At 48.0% G+C, this 23,892-nt stretch overlaps 1 protein-coding gene across 1 annotated transcript in view; it reads left to right on the top strand.

The window, feature by feature from the left end:
* The first annotated feature begins 1,102 nt into the window (after positions 1 to 1,102).
* The window catches only part of OVCH1 (ovochymase 1), a 30,532-nt gene continuing 7,742 nt past the window's right edge, over positions 1,103 to 23,892 (top strand). The window contains 22 exon segments of the mRNA XM_049822302.1: positions 1,103 to 1,153; positions 1,387 to 1,426; positions 3,794 to 3,912; positions 4,706 to 4,854; positions 7,433 to 7,638; positions 9,147 to 9,242; positions 10,228 to 10,381; positions 11,695 to 11,713; positions 13,543 to 13,649; positions 14,513 to 14,664; positions 14,841 to 14,971; positions 16,009 to 16,030; positions 16,033 to 16,101; positions 16,438 to 16,490; positions 18,032 to 18,056; positions 18,959 to 19,139; positions 19,557 to 19,629; positions 20,297 to 20,397; positions 20,399 to 20,490; positions 20,599 to 20,758; positions 21,541 to 21,755; positions 23,550 to 23,764. Of these exon segments, the coding sequence (XP_049678259.1) occupies positions 1,103 to 1,153; positions 1,387 to 1,426; positions 3,794 to 3,912; positions 4,706 to 4,854; positions 7,433 to 7,638; positions 9,147 to 9,242; positions 10,228 to 10,381; positions 11,695 to 11,713; positions 13,543 to 13,649; positions 14,513 to 14,664; positions 14,841 to 14,971; positions 16,009 to 16,030; positions 16,033 to 16,101; positions 16,438 to 16,490; positions 18,032 to 18,056; positions 18,959 to 19,139; positions 19,557 to 19,629; positions 20,297 to 20,397; positions 20,399 to 20,490; positions 20,599 to 20,758; positions 21,541 to 21,755; positions 23,550 to 23,764 (2,430 nt within the window).

Here is a 23,892-nt window from a genome sequence, read left to right as displayed (position 1 = left end):
GTGTATTTGAGCCTGGCCATGTAAAAATATTGGAGCAGGCATTTTTTGGAGCCTGAGCATGAGAAAGGATGAGGGTTGGTGCTTGCACAGTCTTGATGATCAGACACATTATACTGACATAAGCTCTTCATGTCAGGCTTTATACATCTATCAGAACTGTGTCAAAGCAACATTAAGCCTACAGAGTGCAAAGGGAAAAACAGAACCGAAACTAAAAAGAAACTTATTTTGTTCTAATTCCCTTCTTCCTGGCAGATGTTCCCAGATGCTCCTGCATGCTTCTAGGGCTTGGATTCATTCAGGGGATCATGATGGTGATAAAATCCTCCATCGAGAACAGGCCTGAAAGAGAATCGAAAGCCCTGAACACAAGCCATAGAGGTTTTTTGCCATCCTGGTGTGTGCAAACCCCTCTGTAGCATGTAGGGGAACTGCATGCTCACTTTGAAGTCAGCCCGTACACCCTGAAGTTCTCCTGGATCCCAACAGCACAGGGGTTCTTAATGGAGCTTGATTTTGCAGTATGTGGATAACAGCTCTCCCTGTAAAAAAGGTCAATCATTTTCATCCTTACGGCAGCTACTTAAGACTCTCCATAAGCCCCATGTGTTGCTTCCCGGGTGAGAAGCTGCTGGAGGTTTCAGACAGCTCTCTTGGTGTCCTCTGGGAAGGAAGAAGAAACACACTGCCATGCCTTCCAGAGGGGCTCCCCCGGCCAGCTTGGGTGAGGAGAGACTGCGGGACGAGGAACTTGACTGGGCTCGCCTGGGCTAATCCTCCTCTGCAAAAGCAACGAAATTTCTTTCAAACCGCAAGGGCTGAGGCGGCTCAGGGCCGGTGGCAACGGTGAGGCGGGGATATTCGATCTTGCCGCTGTCTCTGTGGGAAGCGGGCAGCAAACTACAAACAAGAGAGCCGAGGGAGCTGGTGACCCCCAGCGAGACATGGCAGGAGAGCCTCCAAACCCACCTGCAGCCTCACCTGCCAAAACTGATTGGCCCTCTCATCTATGAAAGGGGCTTGTTAGGCATGAGGAGGGTTGTTTCTCCTGTGCGCGGCAGAGCATAGCCTGGGATCCAGCGCCGGGTGCTTTTCCTGGGCCATGGTGGGAGCGGGGCTCATCCTGCTGCTCGTGTCCCTTCTCACTCCACTGGTGAGTCCTGGGGGGGGGGGGGGGGGCTGTAGGGAGATGTGCCCCACTGTGTGGGCTACAGCAGCAAGCACTGGTGTTATCTGCTCTTTTAAGCTATCAGAGCAGTGAGTGTAACCAGTCGGTTTTCACAAATCATGCCAGGGCTTGATGTGCTTGCCTCTGGTGAGTGATTTTGGGCTGCCCTTACTGTAGCTCTGCTGGGACTGGAAGCCTTTCTTACCCTCCCCATCTAGGTGCTGCTTGCCACAGCCATCTCCTTGGCTGCTGTGGCAAGTAAGCTGTTCCCCATGCAGGCTGCTCAGCTGTGGTGTGGTCCCGTGGCTGTGCGAGAAAGAGAAATAGCTTGGTCCCACTGAGCTTGCTAACTGGTGGCCCTGGGGCACTAGGGTCGGAAAAGAGTCTAGGTGAGCAATGAATGGCAACATATTCTCAAATCCTTCTTGCACATCCTCCTGCAGCGGCTAATGTATTTATAACTCCCTGTCTGGGCCGCTCCCACATCCATGTAAAAATTTCTTTCCTTGGGATGCTTGTAGGCAAGAGAGGAAAATAAGCAGAGGGCAGGCTGCAAAAGGGGTCAAGTTGGGCAGGAGCACAGTGATCTTCAGAATTACTTGCTCCTGGTAATGAAACTAGTGCTAAAAAAGATCTGCCCAGCTGGGGTAAGAGATGGGATAACCAGCTAACTACCATCCCTCCCACACTTCTCCAATAGGATGCTGGTCCTTCTGCTGTTGCTAATGCTATTTCTCTCTCCACCTAAGGAATGGTGTTTTCTTCATCATTTACCCTTCTGATAAAGTCTATTTATTTTATACTTCGCTAGTAGATTTGCTGCTATAGCAATAATCACCACAGTCTCTCGTTGGAAAAGCTAGTCAGCAGCAAGGGCTAGGGAGAGCTTGGTCCAGGTCAATGGCTTAGAAAATTGTGCCTGATTTTGTGACTGAGCTTTTCTGCAGTATTCAAATGCTTTGAGGCCAGAGAGTGCCCTGGGAATGTGATAAAATGCTATTTTAAAAGGGAGAGAGAGAGAGAGAGAGGCTGGGCTTAGCTGAACAGAGCAGCAAGGAGTTCAGTTAGCACCTCTACAGCCAGGAGTGCTGCAGGAGTTGCACAAGGATCCTCACTCACAACCTTGTGGGGTGAGTCCCACTTGTTGCTGCTGAGGTCTTGGGATGGTTGGCCATCTGGGTAGAGGAGAAAGATTCAGGCACTGACTTCAGTTCACTGGCACTCAGGTAAGGTGTTGTGAGAGATTGGTGGGCTTTCTAATGCCTGTCAACCTGATGGGAAGGTTAAGCAAGTAGCATTGCCTTCAAGCCTACACAGAGGACGTAGGACCCAAAGTTAAAGAGAGGGATGGAGGGGTGTCATTGTGATAGTTGGTAACACTCTGGATCCAGACTCAGTCTCCTGGTGACTCTAGTGAGTTATTCTAGGCTCTTGCCAGAGCAAATACAGTGCGAGTACCTCCTAAATCATGAGCACTATATTGCTTATGTTTGGCTGGGAACTGAACTCTTATCCCAGCCTTGGCTTAGGAGAGGCAGAGGACCCCTCCTATTGGCACATTGGTCAAGAGCGAATAACAGAGTGATTTTTAGCTGGTGCAGACACAGGGCCAGCAGAAGGGAGTGGAGAAAGAGCTGCTGTCCTCTTCTCAGCAAAGGAGCCAGAAACCTGATGCTGCCCTTCTCCCACAACCCGGCCTGGAGAAGCAGCCCTCCGGTATGAGAAGTTGCAGTCAGTTCCTTTTCTTTGTGTCCTGAGTATTTGAGATCGCTCCTCCTGTGTGATCTTGGCTGTGATGATCATGTTCTGGAGCTGACCCAGGGGAGCAGCACATGCCTTCCTCCCCCCAGCACGGGGTCCGGCAGGCCTGTCGGGGGGCGCGTCCCTCCCTGCTGTGCGAGGACTGGTGGGGTTTTCCCTAGAAAACATAAATGGGATTGCCATGAATTTATCTCAAACTGCACAGTTCAGTGAAGCATCTAAAATTTAATCAGACCCAGCCATCCCTAAATCAAACTTCCCTGTGCTCACTGTCCACATTTCTAAGGCACAATCCGTGCCAAAAGCGATGCGAGAAAGCTCTGTCTCCTTGTGATGTGTTTCAGACCAAAGCCGAGACTGCGTGCTGGGCCAGCTCAGTTCAGAGACAGGATCTTTCATGATGACTTAACTTGCTCAGGTTAAGTGCCACAGGGCACTTAGATATGGAAGCTTTGAAATAATAAACTTCAGATAAAGTCAGGTGGCATCGTTATAACCTGTTGCACTTGTTACTTAATTTTGTAAGACCCAGTTGCATTTCATTAAGAATAATTAGCCTACTGGATGAAATCTAAATTTGTATTTTTTTATGACTGGGCACACACGTCATGAAAGTACCTCACAGGAGACCTCAGCTTTGCACACATCAGTGTCTTATCAAGAAAAGCAATTTCCCTGTGTTTTCATTTTGCTCTGTATAATTGCCTTCAGCTTGGAGCTCAGGCTGGAGTCAGGAAAGCCGGGACACCTGGGATTTGTCCCACTAATTCCCTACCTGCCAGAAGAGCCTGAGGTGATTTGAGCATTTGAGCATGTGGGGAGTTTTCTCACTGCAAAACACTCTCGTTTCTGTCTTCTCTGTAGGCCTGAAGTGTGGACTTCATCCCATTGACCTGAAGAGCCCAAAGGATGCTCTGCCACTGGGATTCTTCTCTCAAATTGCTGAAGGGAGACAGTTGGTGCCCAGAGGGCAGCCCTGGCAGGTCTGTGTTGCAGTGTGCTGCCTTCTTCTTGGGGAAGGGGGAGGAGAGGCAGGAGCCATCTCTCCTTCATCCTCAAGTCATTGAATGCTGCTCATTCAGGAGCAGAAGCTGCACCAGAAGTCCTTCTTTCCCAGATTCCCAGGCTGACCCTGCTCTCAAAGCAGGAGGGAATGAGCTGATCTAGTGGTTAAGACGAGATCTCTGGCTGGTGGCAGCAGCGGAGCTTTTGTGGCATATACCATCTGAGGATTTCCTTGGGTTTATGGTAGAGAAAGAGGTTGTAGAGGTGGGAAGGGAGGATGTCTCTCTGCTCTCCTGCTGCAGAGGAAAGTTACCTTGCCTAGCAGCTTGCATTCACATAAGGAAAAGCACTGAGCAATGATTGTGGGATGATGCCTTATGAGTAACCGAGCAGGCCATGGCTCTATTTAGAAAAGTACGACCTGTTTGCGTGTTGCCAGAGCAAATGTGCACCTGTGGCAAAACAGCGTTTGCTACCTCCCTCCCCCCAAAACCCAGTCCCTGCACATGCAACAGCTTGAAAATGTATGCAGGTACGAAGGGCAGGAAGGGGTAGTGTAGGGAGAGGGTAGGGTGCTGGGGTCAGGGGGATGGATCCTCTGGAGCCCTGGCTAGTGTTAAGCCCTGGGGAAGCTCTTGCAGCAGCAAGAGGAGCAAGATGTCTGTTTGGTCCCCTCTGTTCTGGGATGCAGCTGGGTGTCCCACACACGAATACTGGGAGGAAAAAGTTGTTTGCTGGGCTGGGCTGATCTTTGTTATTTCACGTTTTCAGAGGAAACAGGAGTCACCTCATCTCAAACCATACCTGACCCTTTCTTTGGAGGTGTCCCTCGAACTGGGCCATTTCCATTTCTGTGGTGGCAGCCTGGTCCGAGAAGACGTGGTTACTAGCAGTGGTCACTGCATGGTGAACCTGGAGCAGTAAGTCAGCCTCATCTCCTCACTTGCTCTTGAACCTCTTGCAGCAAAAGTTCCCCTTAGGACGTGGGGAGGTCCTGGGCCCAGATGTGTGGTCCCCAGGTAGGGCGGGAGATGCACCTCTCCCCCCCACGGGGGCTGAGTGGAGCCAGTGCTCTACCACAGCCAGATCTGTGGGATGTGTCACTCCAGAGCCATGGGTCCTTGAGCAACTCATGCACCCCCCAGCACCCTGTTGGGTCTCTGCATGTTTCTTCCCAAAGCCTGGAGAGAGGCCTCCCCGGCTCAGGGAGTTTGCAAATCAAATTCATATGTCCTGTTTGCTTTGAGGTGTGGGCAGCCCTGGGGCAGAGATCAGGGTGTGGAAATCTCTGCGCTAGCACAGATCTTCTAAATGTCTAAACGCTAATTTTTAAAGGGCTTTGTCCCTGCTTACCTAAGCAAGCACCAAGAGAAGCATTTCTGAGGCAGAAGCAGCACTGCATCTTCCTCGTAAAAGCAGCCCGGGCAACTGTCCCATTACTCCTAGCAGTCACATTGGCTTCTGTACTTTTAATGCAAGACCAGCTTCACAGGCCATGCTAAAGACCTCTTAATGGGCAGGGACAATGATATACGTGGCCCTTTTGCCAGCCTTCTTATAATCCATTATAATGTAATTGCAGACCAGTCAGCTTCCCATCTGTTTCTTGCTCAACTTAAGCATAATTTTTGAGGACTAATGTTGAATAATGAGAAAGTTGCTATGGTATAAAAAATTTCAATGTGCAAGATTAAGCTTGATAATGAGGCACCTCTTTGTTTCTCTATTCTGTGCAAAACTAGCCAGGGCTTTTAGTCTCCACTGTTATGCTGCCAGTACTGTTCCTGTGTTCCCATTACTGCAGCGTTTACATTGACAGGCAATCCTGGTGTCGGACATTGCTGGGAAGTATGGGAAGTTTCCAGTTCTAGTAAACACCCTCCTGGGATTAAAGCAGGTCTGTTATGGCTGGAAGTGATTAGAAAATGAGAGGCAGGGTTTCTCTGAGGGGGAGGGAATAAATCTTAATTTACTAGGAAGCATTGAAGCAAAGGCTTAAGTTGAACCCCACGTACCTTGATTCAAAATGCTTGGGGCCACACTTCAGGGCAGGCAGCAATAATAAAATGTGTGTCTACTAGCCCCCTCAAGCTGGGCTGCCCAGACCTGGCACCTCTAAAGGCTGCATGGGTGAAATAGTGTGGTGGTAATTCACAGCAGTCAGACTTTCATGAAGGGGTGCAATCCCATGGAGGTTAGAGAAGAGATTGAGGGCAGGGTTTTTGAAAAAAAAGAAAAAAAAATAACAACCCCACAACAAAAAAACCAAACCCAAAACGCAGCGTCCCCCGTGCCCCCGTTGTCCCCCCCCAACTACTAGAAAACAGTGATAAATAGGCTTCAAAGCTCTTGTCTGAGCACTGGGGTTTCTTGGACTCCCAAGTGAATGTAGTCTGGAGAGAAAAGGCAGTTGCTTCAGATCTCAGTTTTGTCCTGTTCTGATGATAGTTCAGGCAGACCTTTTAATCAGCCCTAACTACAAAGATCTCAAGATAAACTCGCCAAAAAACAGACAAGTTTTGTGGCTCCTGTGGGTATCTCTTGGCAGTGCCTGATACTGGGCACGTCGATGAACCCAGTTCATGTCTCCCATTGAGTGCAAAACTGTCCCACCGTGCACCCCAGTGCACTTGCTGGATTCCCTAGAGGAGGGTAAACTGCTTTGCTAAAGATCTTGTTTGCTAAAGATGGGATCTACTGTCCGCCTATTTACTGGGTAACTCTGCTCTAATAGCATAGCTATCTACCTAATTGCTAAAAGAAATACTGAAAGGTGTTTTGACTCTGCTGGACTGGATTGCTCTAAGTTTAACTGTGACATTATATTGCTTATAAAATATGCAGAAAAACCATAATGGGCATACACTTGTCTAGTGTTAATTTAAACTACATGTAGCTGCCTAAAATAATCGTGAAGCTCTCAAATGTGGGCCTCTGCTCATCTCCTAAATGCACCGATAACAAAATTAGAAAGGAGGATTTATGGGGCCAGAATGACTTGGCAATCAGTTCCCATTGCTTTTAAGGCTTCTCATGTGCCTTTTAGGATCCCAGGCTGCATGTAACAAGGGCTGAGCTTGATGTATCGAGGCGGAAAACGGCACAGGGGTTCTGCGAGTCCCAAGGCAAAAGATAAGCTGTCCTTTTGCCTGTACCAAGCTGGCTGCAATGAAATCTGCTGGCACCTCCCCTGGCCTCCTGGCAGCTCTGTGCTGCCCAGGTATGAACAGTGGCTTGATGGGTAACAGATGAAACAAGAAGCCTATTTATCCATTTAAAAGCTTTTCCAGCGGGAGCTCAGGGAATCCTCCCTGTTGCTGCTCATGTGAAATCAGCCCAGCTGAAAGTCCTGTTACTGGAGGCCAGCCCCAGTTCCCAGAGCAGGACCACTGTGCAGGGTTGCAGTCTCAGTGTGAGGGTGGGAACTTGCAGGAGATGGTTTGCTGTGGGGCAGCAACCCCTTCCCTCATCAACCCGGCATTGGTTTTTTCCCACCAGGAAACTCCTGAAGAGCCTGGTGGTGACAGCGGGGGAGTATCGTCTCCAGTGGGCAGACAGGCAGGAGCAGAGCATCCCTGTCTCACGTGTCACCATCCATCCCGTGTTCAACCGGCTGTGCTACATGGATTGCGACGTGGCCCTGCTGTACCTGCAGCACCCAGCCCAGTACGGCGAGCAGCAGCCCAAGGGGATGAGCCGTTGCTGTGGGAGGGTGCTTTACGTGGGCAAAGTCCTCATCTGATGCACTGGTCCACAAAACCCACCCCTCTTTCTTCCCTTCCCATGCTCTCTATGCTAGAGAAGTGTCCCCTCAGTTACACCCTTAATTCTTATCAAAGTAACACAGTTGGGTTAATTGTTGTCCTAGGCTTTGATTAATTGTCCCAGAAGTTTATCCCTTGGTCAGGCAGGGTCTGTGTTCTGGCTATGCCAGTGCTTTCTTTGTGTACCAGATTCCTGTGTGCCCTTGTGTTCCCCTCCTCCAGTGTGGTTTCCTTCGGCCCCGTTGTGCCAACACTAGCTCTCGGCTAGCTGCTGGGCTAGCTGCTGGAAAGCCGTCAGCTTCCTCTTGGCCACAGCCCTGGGCTATTAGCTCGCAGTGGGCTGCAAGGGTCCTGCCCACCGAGAAGCAGGCTGGATTAACACCTGCTTGCTCCAAGTACTTCTGCAGGCAAAGGCAAAGCCTCTGGAGATCATTTTAGGGTCTTGGTGTGAGGGAAGTGGCACAAGTCTTAACTTCCCAGGCTTTTCAAAGGCAATTCCTTAAGTTATATAGAGCTACGATGGGTTACAGCCAACTGGCCATGACTGTCTGTCACCATCAGATGGCAGATCAGCCAACATAAAATAACCTTCTGTCACCGTGGCGTCTCAAATAACTGCCTTGGGTGGCAATAGCCTTACGGTTTGCCCATAATGGCAGGAATAAAGGGAAATAAGACCCAAGAAGTGTTCATTTCAGGGCTCGGACCCCCTGGCAGGCAGTGTGAGGAAGGCTGCTTGAGGGCTGCCTGTGTGCCTGTACTCTGTGGCTGAACAGGTATGTCTCTAGGCAAGAACAGCATCTGAGCTGTATGGACAACCCGTGAGGAAACTACAGGGCTCCCTGCTTAGCCCTTCTGAAGGCTGGGGCACCGCCAATGCTCCACCAAGACAGCCAAGGAGAATTGTGATCCGTTTTTCTCCCAATATCAAGGAAAAACTAACCAATATGAGTCTGGATGGAACTGAGCTGAATCTTTTGAGTTTTTCATGCCCTGCATAACTCCTCTGATCTGATCAGCACTGCTCTTTGGGGAGAATGATGTAGAGTTTCTCACAAGGACTGTTCCCACCATATGAGACCAATACAGAGGCCATATGAGCCATATGAGACCAATACAGAGGCAACCTAGTTGACTCATCTCTGCCATGCTGTTCCCCCTCTTCTTTTGTCCCCTTCCCAAGTATCTTCCTGCTTAAGTTAACATTCAAAGGTAGCTAATAATCTTCCTTATCTCTGTCTCAGAATTTGCCATGTATAAATTCAATTACAAATGACTAACTTTGGTTTGTATTCTTATTTTATAAATACCCACATATGACTGTGGTGTTTTTGGAAGGGGAGAAATGGAACAGTGTGACTTGAAGGCTGCTGTTTGTACCTGTAAATCAGACACGCTCCTGGAAGCATGGGGTTCATGTGCTCATTTGTACACCCTTTCCTGTGCAGCAGACGAGGTTCAGCCCACCTGCCTTCTTCACAGGGATGAAGACTTCCAGGCTGGAACACTGTGTGTGGCTAGTGGCTGGGGCAAGGTGTCTAAGGGTGAGTCAAATGGCAGGGTCTTCTCACAGTTGCAGGAATAAAGGGATAAGGGAAAGGAGCCACTTTCAGAAATAGAAATAGAAATGCAAGAAGAGGTGACTCCTGCCAGATGGAAAATTCGAGTACTCCTTTGCTCATCAGGTTTCCTCTGCTTGTCAGAGAACCAGCCCCTGGAGGGATGTGTAGATCAGCATTTTCCTGCAGCATGGGACCTTGGAGCGCATTAGGGAAGGTTGCACTTTGCAGTACTGCTGTGCATATTAATGCATGCGTATTGGAGCCTCTTGCAAGCAGAGCCATGCTTACAAGGTGCTAAAAAAGTGGGAATAGTTCCCTTGTGTGTAAAAAGAAAAAAAAAATTATACTCTTTTATACTCTTTCATCTAGATATCAGAAAGCCATTCCCTCAAAGGAATTTCACTTGCTTGAGTTTTGGTAGATTTTAAAAAGAAATGGGCATGTGTGTGAATGTTGCTTTTTATTTTTACATTCCCAGTGGTTTGGGGCTCATCCACAGTAGAGGAGACAGAGGAGACTTGCCTGTCCCCGACTCCCCAGCAGCCCTCCCAGGAGAGATCATGCTGTCTCCCAGCCAGGGCAGCTCTTTCACGCTAGCACCTTGCTGGGGGCTTTGTCCTGGCCCCTGAAAGTCTCCAGCCCTGTAGCAGGGTGCTTGGGAGAAGAAAGCAATGTCTGCTATCCAACCTGCAGGGGAATGACCTGCTCCAACCCTCTTTTGAGGCACTGGCTGGGGACAAACCAATGCATTACTTGCCTAGCTGGGTGCCTCTGCTTGGTGATCCCAAACTGCTCCCAAACATCACCACCGCAGGCAGGCAACTGTGCGGGACCCCCCCAGCCGCTCTTGCTGGGGTGTTGTGGAAGGGGCAGATGCAGGTCCCAGGCGATGGGGCTGTCGGCTACCATTTGGCCGGAGGCACGAGCTGTCTTGCAGATGGTGGACGTGGCCTGGTTGCTCTGGCAGTGGCTGGGGTGCTGGATCCCGTCCTGCAGGAGGTGGAGCTGCCCCTCACGGACAGGCAGACCTGCAGCGTGCTGCTGAGGGGCATGAACCTGCCACCGGTGTGGGGCTCCGTGCTGTGCACTGGCTTTCCTGATGGCAGGGGGATGCATGCAAGGTAATGGCTCATCTGCCCTGGCTCCTGCTGGGCAGCAGGCTTGTCCTGTCCACCCACAAACCTTCTTCTTTGCTGGGGAGAAAGGAAAGAGACAGCACTGAGAGTGCTGTCAGCACTTTGCTGAGCAAGGGCTTTACAAGGAGCTTCAGGATAATGAAGGCAGGAGGACTCTTTTGTGGGTGCGAGTACGGTTATGGGCAGGAGACTGAAGCATGATTGCCTCCTTGCCTAGACCTGCCCTGGGCGTTGCTAACAGCAGGACGTCCATCTCTGCATGCAAGTGCCACCACCTCTGCAGAAACCATGGGGGACGTTCAGTGGTGGGACTCCAGGCAATGGGCAAGGGAGACTGGCATGGGCAATGCTACCAGGAGGTTGGAAAGAAGACAGTTCCCACCTCTCCCTTGATGTCCCCTTACACGCACTCAAGCCTTCTGATACCTTCACTCAGACAGTCCCACTGGGCAATAAAGGAGTTTGCTCAGCGCCAGACTCTTCTCTGCTGGTCCTAACAGTGTGAGTGGGACCAGTCTCGCCCTGTCCTAGGGAAGGCTGCTGACCAGGCTGTCACTAGTCTCCTTGGGGTGTACTTGCATGGATAATTTTTTAACCAAGCAGTAGCTTGTGAAGCTCCCTGCCCTCTGTCATACCTTGCGTGAAGATTTTTCAAAGCAGTGCTGCAGCTGATGTTAGTGAAATGGCTTTCATCTTTACATTCTTCATGAAAAAAGGGGTTTGTGTACAGGGAAGGGCAGGTTGCCAAACTGCGAGTCAGATCAGGGGAGTGAAACAACAGAGCTTAGACTGGCACATTTTAGATTAAACAAGAACAGCTGAATGAGCAGGGATGGTGCCAGGCCCCTGTGACTGGGGAGAAGCAAGCAAGGTTGCGTTAGCTTCTGCAGTAAAACTGGCCAGTCATGCAACACCATCAAAGGTCGGGGCTGCTGGCACAGGAATAAATGGCACCTTTCTTTGCCAATGGAGTTTGGACAGGGTGACTCTTGGAGGCCCCCTTGCATGTCTGAGGGCTGGTGGCACCTGGACCCTGGCCATTGTGGTGTCCTGGGGGGTCAGTTGTGCCAGGGGATGGGATACCCTCAAGAGAAGCATCACAGCCCGGGGCTCACCAGGCATCTTCTCCCAGGTGGCTGCATTCATGGACTTCAGTGCCCAGCGCATGACACCAGGTAGGTATGAGTACTGGGAGGTTTTTTTCCTCTCCTGTCTCTTTAGCACCAATAGGGATCCAAATTGCCATGCTACTGCTGCCTCCCTCTCTTCCACCAACAACAGTTCTGTTTAATTTCCAGCTGCTGCATCGTCAGCAAGGTATTATTATCTTTCAATTTGGGATGGCAAACCCAAAGGTTTAACCAGAGAAGTCCCCCTTCAGAAACCCTGTTATAATAGCAGGTCTGACCCTTGCATCCCCTGAAGGAAAAACAGAAGGCTACTCAAGCTGCCCTCTTTCTGGCTGAATGCGGCCCATCCAGCTCAGCAAGGTGTCCCTCGAGCACTGCATACCAGCCCTACTCTAATAAAAGCCTGCTTTGAGTGCTTGCCAGCTCGAGATCTGAACTGCTGTTGTGCTCCTGAAATGGTGTGCAGGCTCTATCAGGAGTTATCTCCTCATCAAATACACCTTTGAATGTGTATGGGAAGAGAGGCACTGTCGTAAGTGCTGCAGTTTTAGTGGCTTATCAGAAGTGCCTTTTATAGCTAGGCACTGGTCTAGTGACTCCCCGATGGCCACTTGTATTTTTCTGGACAGATTATTACAGAGCTAATACAAGTTATTAAAGAGATGGTGTTATTTCTGTCATAGCCATCAAAGTTGAGGTGTTGGTATTAACTGATACCCAACCTATTATGGCTTTGCTAGGGATCCTTAATGATTATGCTGTCAAAGGGGGACTGTCTGCAGCTAAGAAGGTGCCTTTTAATTGGGGGCAATATCTGCAAGGAGCAGAAGCCACGTGGCTACAAAGTGGGTGCATTACCCTTTGCAAAGCAGAGCTATTGGGATTCACATGGACCAAATGCCCATTGAAGATGAAGGGAAGGCCGACATAAAAGTGGTCCTTCATTAAAAACAAGCTTGGAGTAGCCACGTCAGCTCTTAACAGGCTGAATGGATGCAAGCCCACTGTGTTGGCAGGACAACTCCCGAAAGTTTGGGGATTTTTAAGTAGGACTTTGGGAAAGAAATTGTGTGCTCCCATCTGAGGCTTCTCTCAGCTGCACGTCAAGCACTTTGTGTTTGAAACAACTGCAGTGCTGTAGCCCATGCCTTGACTGATAGTGCCTGTGCTGCAATACCCCATACAATTTTCTCTCCCTAGCTGCTGTGCCAAGCCCTCTCCCTGTGCCAGTGGAGTGCAGTTCCCAAGGTGTTCAGTTCTTTGTAGTGGCTGCATTTGGTACCCTCAGGCTTTGGAGGATAATTACCCTGCCAACAGGCAACTATAGTTTGGCTGTAGTAGCCAAACACTGAATTTTCCTCGGGGCACCCGCTGAAGTGTTTCCCAGGGCTCAGAAGCTCCAACCACCGCTGGCCCAGGCACTACTCTCAGCAGTGTCTGGATGACAGTTGCTGCGTGTTCCCTGCAATGCCAATCCCCAGCTACACTTGCTGGGCAAGATAATGCTGTGGGGGAAGGCAGGAGGACACAGAGCCTATTTGTAATACAGATTCTGTGAGAGCCACGCTCATGAAATGGCTGCGGCTGGCTAGAGATCTGTTGTACCCTTTATCCTTTGGTCTAGCCTTATCAATGTCAGCTCACACAAAAAAAGCTTTCCGCTCCTGCAGGAGGCAGGGGAATGAGATGGACTGGGCTGGCGGTGGGTCAGTCGCACAGCACAAAGCTATTGCTGCTGTAAGAAAGTGTCAGTCCCCACCTAGTGCTGAGCAAATTCACAGCAGTCCTCTGCTATTGGTAACTGTCTTCCCAGATGGCTTGTGCCAAGAGGGAAGATGATAAAATTTACCACGTGGAGCTGGTGACATCAGTTGTCAGCTTCTGGTGCATGCTTGCGGGAAAGCAGTTGCTGGAGACTCCCAGCCTGCGGTGGAACTGATGCGGGCTAAGCTCAGCCATGCAAATACATGCCTTTACTATTGCTTGCTTCTAGCCTGTGCACCTGGAATATAACAGTGCTGGAGGATCATCTTGATACACTTCACCAAATTAGATGTAGAGTACGAAGTTGGATGTGGCCGTGACTATGTGTCCCTCTATTGGAATGGAAAAGAGCTGGATCAGTAAGTCTTGGGTGCCTTGGAGGAGTGAGGGTTACCGGGTATAATTTCTTGTCATTCATTGTCACGAAAAACAGCAAATCTAGCTGGCTTTTGAGAAACCTTTTGTGTTTTGCACTATGAATCTAATGAGCTAAAGGTGACACCCAAATGGAGGAGGGCAGGTGGGACTGAGGGACATCTTCATATTTGTGCTGGCATCTAGTACAGTGCAATGAGTGTCTCAAAAATGTCTTTCAACTGTACATAATTCTGTGCTACCTCTGCCTTGTCTCCAACATACCCATTTCACTCCTACGGACCCCGGGTAGAAGAATAAACTGAGTGCTTAGCCTTGCTTAGCTGGTGTGCGTCCAGATGAGTTTCTGATGTGTTAGCATAGCCAGCAAGTATTGCATGCATTGGAGACACAGCTCAAAGGCTGGCCCTTTCTTGGTTCAAAATTGGTTATATGGTGCAACCAGCATGCAGATTACTGGGTAACTGTACAGGTGAGACTAAAAGAAACGTGGCCAGTTGTCCCTCTCAAAGGTATGCTTAAAACTGAACCGATAGAGAATAAATATTTCCTGCAAATACTGGCTGCCTCTGCACTCTAACTTAGTACTAATGGTGATGTGTTGGTAATAATGTTAATCCTTAGTCATGTAATTCATCCTTGAGAAATATTTGGTTGTTCATGTGGTTGTTTTGGTTGAAGTCCCATCTCCTCAATTTCTCTGTACCGCCTCTAAATATTTTATACGTAATGAAAGCCAAATAGTCTCTCCACTCAGTGAGATGAGACCTTCCCTATGGGATCCAGCCTAACGAACCACTGTGAGCTTTGCCTGCATAAACGTATGTTCAGCCCACCCTTCCACCAGCTCCTTGGCTCACTCGGTTAAAGCCTGTGGGGATGTGTTCCCTCTGTTGGCAGAGCTGGACCAGGCCGCTGTTAAGTTTGTTTCCAATGGGAGCAACGCTGGCTGAAACTTTGAGCTCACCTTCATGGCCCTCCATAAGGACCCTGAAGCAGGTGACTTCACTGATGCTGTGGAAACGCCTTTCCTCTCCTTCCTGACCCCCTTAAAAATAACAGCTATCCTTAGTGTGCCTGGGTTCCTTAAAAATCAAGTTGTTGATTTGGGTTTATTAAAAGTACCGTATAATCCAGTCTGTTAAATTGTCTCCTTTCTCATCTGAGTATTGCAGGCTTGGGCTGTGAAAGTGTCGCAATGTTAGTGGAACAGGGCAAGATTGATACTGCTAATTAGTCTGGCTTGTATCCCAGGAACACAAAGTGCCACTGGCTCATTGAGGGTCCAGCAGAGTATGTCGTAAAGGTAATAAAAGGAGAAACTGCACTTAAACCTCTGCACTAAGAACTGTTCGGAGGAGCGATTCAATAAAATCCTGCCAGAAACATCTGTGACACACAAGACTGTAAATTGTGAGGTTTCCAGGTCACTGATTCTTTGCAGGGCATATTTTGTCAATTAGACATCACCTCTGAACTTATGTATGGAGAGGCTGTGACTGTTATAAGTGCTTGAAGTCTGTAGGCACCAATCTCATCCCAGGATAGCTTTATCTTGAAGTCCAGCACAGATTTGAGGGTAAAGGGAAGGTAGAGAGCATGTTGCAAACAATATAGTCAGCCTTTTCCTCAAGGCAGCATCAACCCCCCCCAAGCTACTCCTTAGCCCCATACCAAGGCATCTGCTTCTCATTGCGCGTGGGCTGTCTGATAATCGTTCCCACTCATAGTACCAGCATCTCTTTATTTTTATTGCCTGTTGCTGCTTGTGTGCATCAAGCATCCCACTGAGCTCACCCCAGCCCGTGATGAGTCACGTTGCCATTTACATTGTTCAAAGCAGCAACATCTCTCCTCCCCTGCTGCCTTGGCTAAGGGGTGGAAAAACAGTGTTAAACCTAGGGATGCTTGAATGGTGTGCAGGCTGTTGCTTGGGTTGCCGCTGCTCTGTTGGTGTGAGAACTTGCAGTCTGGATTAAAAACCAAACAAATGAAAAATCACCCACTTTCCACGCTTGAAGCAAAAGCTCTTGGAAGGACACTCCATATGGGACACTGACCCTTCAGAAGTACAAGGCACTGAGTGTTGCAGTAAAGATGACGGTTGAAATGCCTTAAGGTAAAGCTTAGGCCAGCTTCACCCTCTGCAGACCTGTCTGTAGCCTTGCACAGGAAGGAGCAGTCAGGCCGAGATTGCCACAGACACTTTTGTTGCAAAATGTGACACGCTCACCAAGGGATTCATCCCCAAATTCTTACAAAATCTAGCTTTTCTCCAGCCCGTGGTTAAGAAGGGTAAGTGTTTTGGTCTTGATGCTTCCCTCTTGCTTGTCCACTTTGCAGCTGGAGTTTGAAGACTTTGCTGTGAACTTAGCCTGGGCTGCACTTACGAAGCAGTTACTGTTTATGGTGATGAAGAAGAAGAAAACCAGTTGGGTGAGCACTAATTGTTTCAGACTTAAATTAGAAATCCCTGTGGAAACAGGCATGTTTTATCACCAAAATATGCTCTCTGGTAACGTGTTGCTCGGTGGCAATGGTAAGGGTTTCTGCAGGAGCCTTGAGGCTTGCCTACCTGCCTTGCCCATCGTGATGCGGCCAAGTGCACCATTGGCACAGGAGATCCCACATCCTGATCCAAGGCTGTGCTTTCTCATGGAGAGCTGGCTGGTGTTGCAGGGCGGGATATAGGACCATGGCTCATGTTCTGCTGCAGAGCACACCAGTGTGTGCTGCTGGATCAGGCCTCCACTCTGTATGTCTCTTTCACAGGAGAGAGCAAGAGCAACTTTGCTCTAAGTGTCATCGAAAAAGACATGTTCCAAGTAAGGCAGAGTGAAAGGATGGTTGTCGATGGGTGTCTAATTCTACTGAAATGAATACAAATTCTTTATGAATTGAACTAATTCTGTTGGAATTTCATTAATGAAAAATTGCTAACCTGAGGCATCGCTTTCCCACACTTTCAGAAGGAAATATTTTTGAATTTCTCACTTTAAATCTGTTTCAGTTTTATCAATATAAAAATCTTTAACTTTAGTGAAATAAATGGGGGTTTTTTTGAACATCTATATTTCCAGATGTTCCTCCTACTTGGATGAAATGAAAACATGTTGTAAAACCCCATCTTTTTTTTTAAAAAAACAGCTTTCAGGCACCACACTCACTTTAGCAGAGCTTGATATCTATTCTTAAGGTGAAAAGCAATCTGTTGCTCAGAAGTGAAGATATTTGAATTGAATTCTAGCTACCTCTTTACAGGCCTGTATGTCAACCAAAAGACAGAGTAGAGTGATGAAGGGCTGGTGCTCTTGACACCAAATAAGCTGGGTAAGAGGCTCGAACTGGCCTGGGTTTGCCATTGACAAGTGATCTTTGGCAAACTGCTTCTATTTTTTCCCCCGTCTATTTTGTAGTGGTAATTTAGTTGCATGTGTTTACCAAATGCTGCATAAGTACTAACACTACAGTTCCCTTGAAAAGAAATCTGGTTTCCATCAGAAAGGAGTATTTAAGTGGGGGGAAGGTGGCTGACAAATTTGGAACTGGAATCTTTCGGGGGGAGCTTTCAGCATCACAGAGTGTTTCACTAGACACTTTCCAGCACAGCTTTGCCATCGGAAATTCAGATTCTTACAGAAAAGCTCCTCTGGAGTAAAGTGCAAGCTTCCTATCCAGCTGCAATTATGGGACTTCCAGATGCTGTGCAAACTGAATGCTCTCAAAAGGAAGAAAAGTCTAGCAGCTGCTTTCTAGGTCCTCAGCCTGTACATGTAAACCATTCAAGAGAGACTCTGCTCGCACCCCTCAATGGTAGCAAATACAGTTCTCAAGTGTGGGGGGTTTTGTGCGATGGAGGGCATTCACACTGTCTGTTGAAGATTACTTGTAATTCCACTATGAGAAAATTAGGATTACTTTTATGTACCTGTAGCATAACTGTAGTAGATAAATTCTGGCTGTTATTGCTTACTGATATCACTGATTATCATTGCTTTGCAAGCCCCTCTTCTGCAAAAGTTCTTGTTTTAATCAGAAAGTCACCAAGCCTCTAGGGTTTTGGGTTTTTTTAGAAACCTAGATTAGCTAAAGCCGCAAGTGCTTACAGGATGACATTTCTCGTCTTAAAAATACAGCTGCTTGTTCATTCCAACAGCTAATCTCCATGAATTGTCATCTCCCAAACCAGTACCGAGTTCAGGGAATACCATGCTGGTACATTTTGAAAGTGATGGGGACAGCAGCTTCAGAGGGTTTAGAGCCTGGCTCACTTTTGTTCATTCAGGTAAGTAGAGAGATGCTTGCTGTGTCTAACAATGTCCACGTCATCTGCAGCTATTCTTAGACCCCTGAGCTTATTTTTTAGGCTAATCCTGACGCATTCTGTCAAGGTAACTTTAAAACAGAATAGCTACTGTGGCAGAGCTCCCTTCCCTGACTAAGGGAGATGAATCAAGGTTGTGGGGTTTTTTTATTGGGGTATTTTTTTCCCCTCACTGAGAAATGAGATGACTAACTCCTGTTACCTGAAACAAGCAGCCTTGTTAATTCTGTCAGTGTGATATTCCCCTCGAAAAATCTCATTAGAAGAGAATCTTGATCCTGGGGGCTATTCTGCTGTTGTTGCTACTTTCATGAATGTGTGCCAGCTGCTGCTTGAGGGGATGAATAACTTTTCCCTTCCAGAGTGGGGACTTTTTGAGCGGACAAGCCAGAGCTATTGACCCAAGTCAGAGCTAACTCTTATTTCCTCTCCTGCAGAGGAGGCAGGAAGAGAAGATCCAGGATTAACTACTGCACCAATGTTGCCTCTGAAGGATGTCCCCTTAAGAAATTGAATTCTGTTCAGTTGATCTGGTCTGAAGAGCTTTCCTCTAACATATAAGAGGATTATGCAGCGAGGCAGATGCTTTCTGACCTCAAGTCCCCTTTTGTGCACTTCTTGCATGGATGAAAAGTGATAGGCAGGTGCCCCATCTCTCATTCTCCATACGTGTGGTACGTCCTCTCCATTCTGGTTGCATGCACTTCCTATTGGGAGCAGGGACACAGTGTAGAGGATGGGAGGGAGCTGCTTTCAGCGCCTGAGCCTCGTTTGCTCTCTCAGGTGCTCACCTCCTTAGGATTCAAGCTTTCATGTATCTGTTTTTCCTTCCCCCACCACTTCCAGACAGAGCAGACAAATTTGGTCTCTCCTGCATCTTTGGCCTTGCTGTATCCACTGTGTGAGGTTATTTAGGAAAACGAGAAACTTGCCCGTGAAAGTGTGACTCGTTTTCTGGCTCTCTTGCAGACACCTGTGGCCTTCCTCCGGTTACTCCCCAGGGGCTGTTCACGCGTGTTAGTGGGGCCGAGGAGGCCTGTCCTTGCTGTTGGCCATGGCGCGCCGCCCTGAAGCTCCTTGGAGAGTACCCGTGCAATGCGGCTGCCATCAGCCCTACGTGGCTGCTGACAGCCACCCACTGTGTGCAGCTGTGAGTGTGACCAGCACGTCCCCAGGCCACCTCTGCTCCTCTCCCCATGCTGTGTGCTCCCCCTGCTCCTTCAGGCTGGGGCGCAAACAGATGGAGAGCTATAAATTATATTCACACCTTCATGTCCTGTATCACACCTTCCTTCTGCCCTTCCTCCATGATCAGTGATTTTAGAGGTGGCAACAGTTTGGTCTTGCTTGCAGAAGATCCATTAAAGTTAATTGGACTATCTGCTATCAGGGCTGTAGCAAAGCCAGAACTGATGCAACACATTTGTTGCAGTGAGAAACTCTTGCTCAGCAGTCCTGGGAGTAAGTGACTAATTAGAGAAGAGCCAGAAGGGATGTATGACTGCTGAATAAGGAAGCTGTATGGCTGACTGTAAGTAGCTCCAATATGTTTGCTTTCATTATACAGATCCAATAAACCCTTGCACTGGACTGTGACAGTAGAAGACCATGACAGAGCCCTGAGAGAGTCAACAGAACAGGTGAAAACCCAAGCAATACCATTAAAAATGTTTACTTTGGTGTACTTGCCCCTACAATATTTCTCAAAACAGATCTAGATGCGCAGTTAAAACAGTGTTGACAGCAAGGCAAAATGACTGATATGTAGCACAGGTTGAGGAATGAGAAAGGAAATCCAGTAACTCTGGTCTCTTTCAGCTAACTTGCAGTTTATAGAAGTATGTTTTATATCCGGTTCTTATTACTAGCAGTAAAAAGTCTTAAAATCTAACAGAGATGACTGAGTGTCCTCAGCATCTTACTCTCTTAGTGTTGAGCAATATATCTGTCCATAAAAAGCTTGCTGACTCTTTCTTCCTAATGGGGAAGAGGAAGAAATACGTGTGGAAAAGAAGCACAAGTGACTCACACTAGTCTTCTGCAAAAGCTTAGTGGCTTGTGTTTGCACAATGAAGCAGTCAGCCTTCACTCTAGGCTCGGGAGGTCTATATAATCTGTCCCAGCAATCTTCTCAGCTGAAAAATGGAGAAGTGGGGGATTTGTCTTCAAAGTCTTCGCACCTTGTTTCTTTTCATGACCTATTTTGAGCTTGGTCATTGCTTGTGGGATCTTTGCCCCCTCCCTTTACAAGTATGCCTTCAGGGTGCACTTAGAGGGCAGCTTGTTCCTTCTCTACCCTGGTCACAGGTGAGGCAGGTAAAAACCATTGTGGTGCATTCCCACTTTGACATGCTGAGCTATGACTCCAACACTGCCCTGGTGCAGCTAGACACACCGCTGGAGTACAACGCTGCTGAGGCCAGTATGTCTGCCCAACAGCACAGAGATAGCATCTTCCTCTTCCCTCTGTGCTATGTCTGGATGAGGGATCATCAAAGAAGGTGGCTCTTCTGATATTGCGTGTTTGCCTATTATGAGCAGAACTCACATTTCCATCTCATATTTTCTTCCTCTGCCCAGAACTAACCTCAGGTTGGTTTCCCAAGCAGATGGGAGCTGAGCTAGGCAGTTGCAGCAGACATAAGTGCCTGTACTTGAGAATGAAATCTGTGAGAGAAATTACTACTTCAGTCACCCCGGAGGGATCACAGCCAGGATGCTTTGTGCTGGCATTGTTCCTGTAGGAGGCTGGGACTCCTGTCAGATAAGGTAAAACTAAAGGTGAGCGCTCGTGAAGGTGTCTGCACATGGATGTCTGTAGATCATCTAGTGAAAGGGACTGGGGAGGACAGAGGAGAAAACAGCATGTAGCAAGTGACAGTTAAAAGCTCCAACAACTTGCTTTCCCCGGAGCGGACAGTACTTACAAGAGTGATAGATGCAGTTGATCTGGATGGGAGATATATGCAATGTGCAGTGTTGCTTGGAAGCGGGACCACAGAGTTTAGTAATGTTTCTCTGGACTGTGATTTTCATGAGACCTGTGGAAGAGAGGATGTTCTTCCCTTGCACTTCCCGAGTCCTATACCTTATCCCAGTGAAACACTTCCCATTGTAGCTTGCTTGGAACTCTTTTTCATGGCACTTTTTTCTCAAGAAAAACTATGATGACTTCTATTGTTTTTATAAAACTCTTGTACTGAGAGCACTGTTCAAGAACCAACTAATCTCTATGAAATCATGAGGCAGGCAGGTAAGAACAGCTGAGTAAATAAAAGGCAAAGTAATTCTGACTGAGGCACTGTCAAGCCAAAATGCGGGTTCTGCTCAATACTGCAATCTTATGGCAGACTAATAAATTACGTGTAACACTGAAGTGCACTACTCAGTCATATTTTGTCTGCAGCCTGTGCTCAGTCTTCACGCTGATAAGCAAGCCTTTAAATCACTCCGTGGCAGGCTAGGGCTGAGTTGCACCAATGGCTGCATGCTCTGATCCTGCAGGAGGCTTTTTCTTGGGCAAATCTGATCTGTGACAGCTCTCCTCTTAGCCACAGCGGTGCAGAGGCCAAACAGGATAACTGCCAGTCCTCTCTCTTTTGGTTCCAGGGTGGTTCTGGTGGCCCCTTCGTTTGCAACACGGAAAATGGAGCATTTGCTCTTTATGGCATTGTCAGCTGGGGTGTCGGCTGTGCCAGCCCAAAGAAACCAGGGTTCTATTCAAGGGTGAGGATTTTCTTGTACTGGATAAGACTGCTGATGAAAGGTGAGTTCTCTTTGTCTGAGTGAGATGAGTCTTGAATATAATCACTTTGTATAAAAGATCCCAAGTGCATTGAGGTTTTGTCTGGTAGACTTTCTGAGGCAACTTAAGAGGGAGGAAAAAAAATCCAGGTGATTGCCTGCAGAAAGTCTCCACTTCCTCCTCTTCCTCACACCTTGCCACTAAACAAAGTTTAGCTGAAATGAGAATGGGAGTTTCAGAAGCATAAGACTTGCATTTAGCACTTCTGGCTCTCAAATTGACTATAATCTTTGGACAGATACTTTTCTCAGTAAAAAGCGTTTACTTGTGAAAATGCCTACCAGCCACACACTTTGATGGGCAGAATAGTTTGGGACAATGCTGTGAACTGAACTTGTGCATCTGTGTATCTAGATATATTTAGCACCACATTCAGGAGTCTGGAGGATAAATTTCACCAGAGAAAGTGCTGGAGAAAGAGTAGCGTATGCTAGTGAATAAAGACTGATTGCATGAAAGTGATGGTATCTTTCAAAAAGAAGAGGGCCCCTGTTCTTAAACTGGGGGGGGGGCTCATGCAGAGAAATGAGGGGAGCAAACCTGTTTGAGGTGCTCCATGTGAACCCAGCATTGCCATTCTACTTCCCCACACCAGCTCTCTCTCTTCTTTTATCCCCAGAAGTTTCTTTCCTGCTGAGGCCCCTCAAGTCAAGGTGAATTTGGCTTCATAGTTTCAATGGCAAATGGAGAAATCCACCACTTCAGCTCGTTTAATCTGATGGGATTTGAGAGATTTCAAAAAGCCACCAGATAGCTTCAAGTCTTTTTTCCATGCTAAATAAACTGATTTGTCATTCTAAAGAAATGTTTTGCTTTGGCTCAAGTAGTTGCACTGGGAAACTGCTGATGCAAAACCTTTGTCTTCCAGAGCTTTATTCCTCCTCCTTCCCTGCATGTGCACATGTACAGCCAAGTATGTAATTCTCTGTTTAGTGAATAGTTGTGATTGTCCCACAGCATTTCTTAAGAAAGAGGAAAAACCTAACCCTGGACAGACTTTTCATGTTTCTGTCCATCCTATATTTTATTCTATTGCTGCCAGCAGAAAATGGAGGACTTCTGCTAACAGGAATAAATCTAATTTTTTTTTTCTATATGCTGAACAAAGTGTGCTGTAGTTATGAGCAGGAAATTAAAGTATATATTAAAGAAAAGAGCACATTGTGGAAAATGCTCCACTCTCAGGTCAGATGAGCACTTGGACTCTCCTGATTTGTGCTGCAGCTGCTGGTCTTCCTCCCTTGTGGCATCATTCATAGTCCCACGCTGACCTAACAGAAATGTTAGTACAGGTGCTGACTAAGGGAGAACTTTCTTCTAAACTAAAACCAGTTAACAAAACAAGTCATCACTGGTATGGTAGCCAGACCATCCCCACAAATAAGCTGGGAGCTGGCTAGAGGTGTTCCATACACTTGGATCTGACAAAACTGGCTGCTGACCACTGACTCTCTGAAGGCTGTAACAGCTTTCATGGATTTACTGTAGGTCAGGCAGTTTATGCGGGGAATTGCTCAGCTCTGTAGCTGTAAATCTTTCCCAGAGGTGGAGGCTGTAGCATCGCAAGCAGTTTTTACACATGGCGTTGTACAAAAGGTTCAAAGCCCTGAGGGCTCTTTCAGCCAGATACTGACCATTGGCTCCTTTATCTGACCTTCCTATGATTGCCTTCCTATTGCGGGAAGTGCTCGGCCATGCTGACTGCTTCTGAGTTTTGTACTAAACTGTCTCTCAGCGTGCTGTGCCTCTCCTCAGGTGCTGAACAGAGCGTCCTGCAGGGCAGGGGCAGTGCACCGGAGACCTCAGCGCAGGGGCAGCCAGCGAAGCTGCCCGCAAAGCTAACGGGGGAGGCGCGGACGCAGGGGAGCTGCAGGACTCTGTGGAGCTGTGGTGTGCCAGAGCCTGCAGCGCTGGGTTTGCGGAAGGTGGTGGAGCTGGTTCAGTTTAGGAACGGCTTTGGGCAGAGCCTGGTAACAAAGCCTGAGTCTCCTAACACCTCGGTGCAAGTGGACGCGGCTCTCTGGATTTTGTCCTGGGAAGAGTGTGTGTGTACACACAGGGAGAGGGGAGGGAGGCTAGTGAGCAGAGCCATGGGAAG

Source organism: Accipiter gentilis, chromosome 18, assembly GCF_929443795.1.
Source record: "Accipiter gentilis chromosome 18, bAccGen1.1, whole genome shotgun sequence".
Lineage (NCBI taxonomy): Eukaryota > Metazoa > Chordata > Aves > Accipitriformes > Accipitridae > Astur > Astur gentilis.
This window is presented reverse-complemented; position numbering and strand designations above follow the sequence as displayed.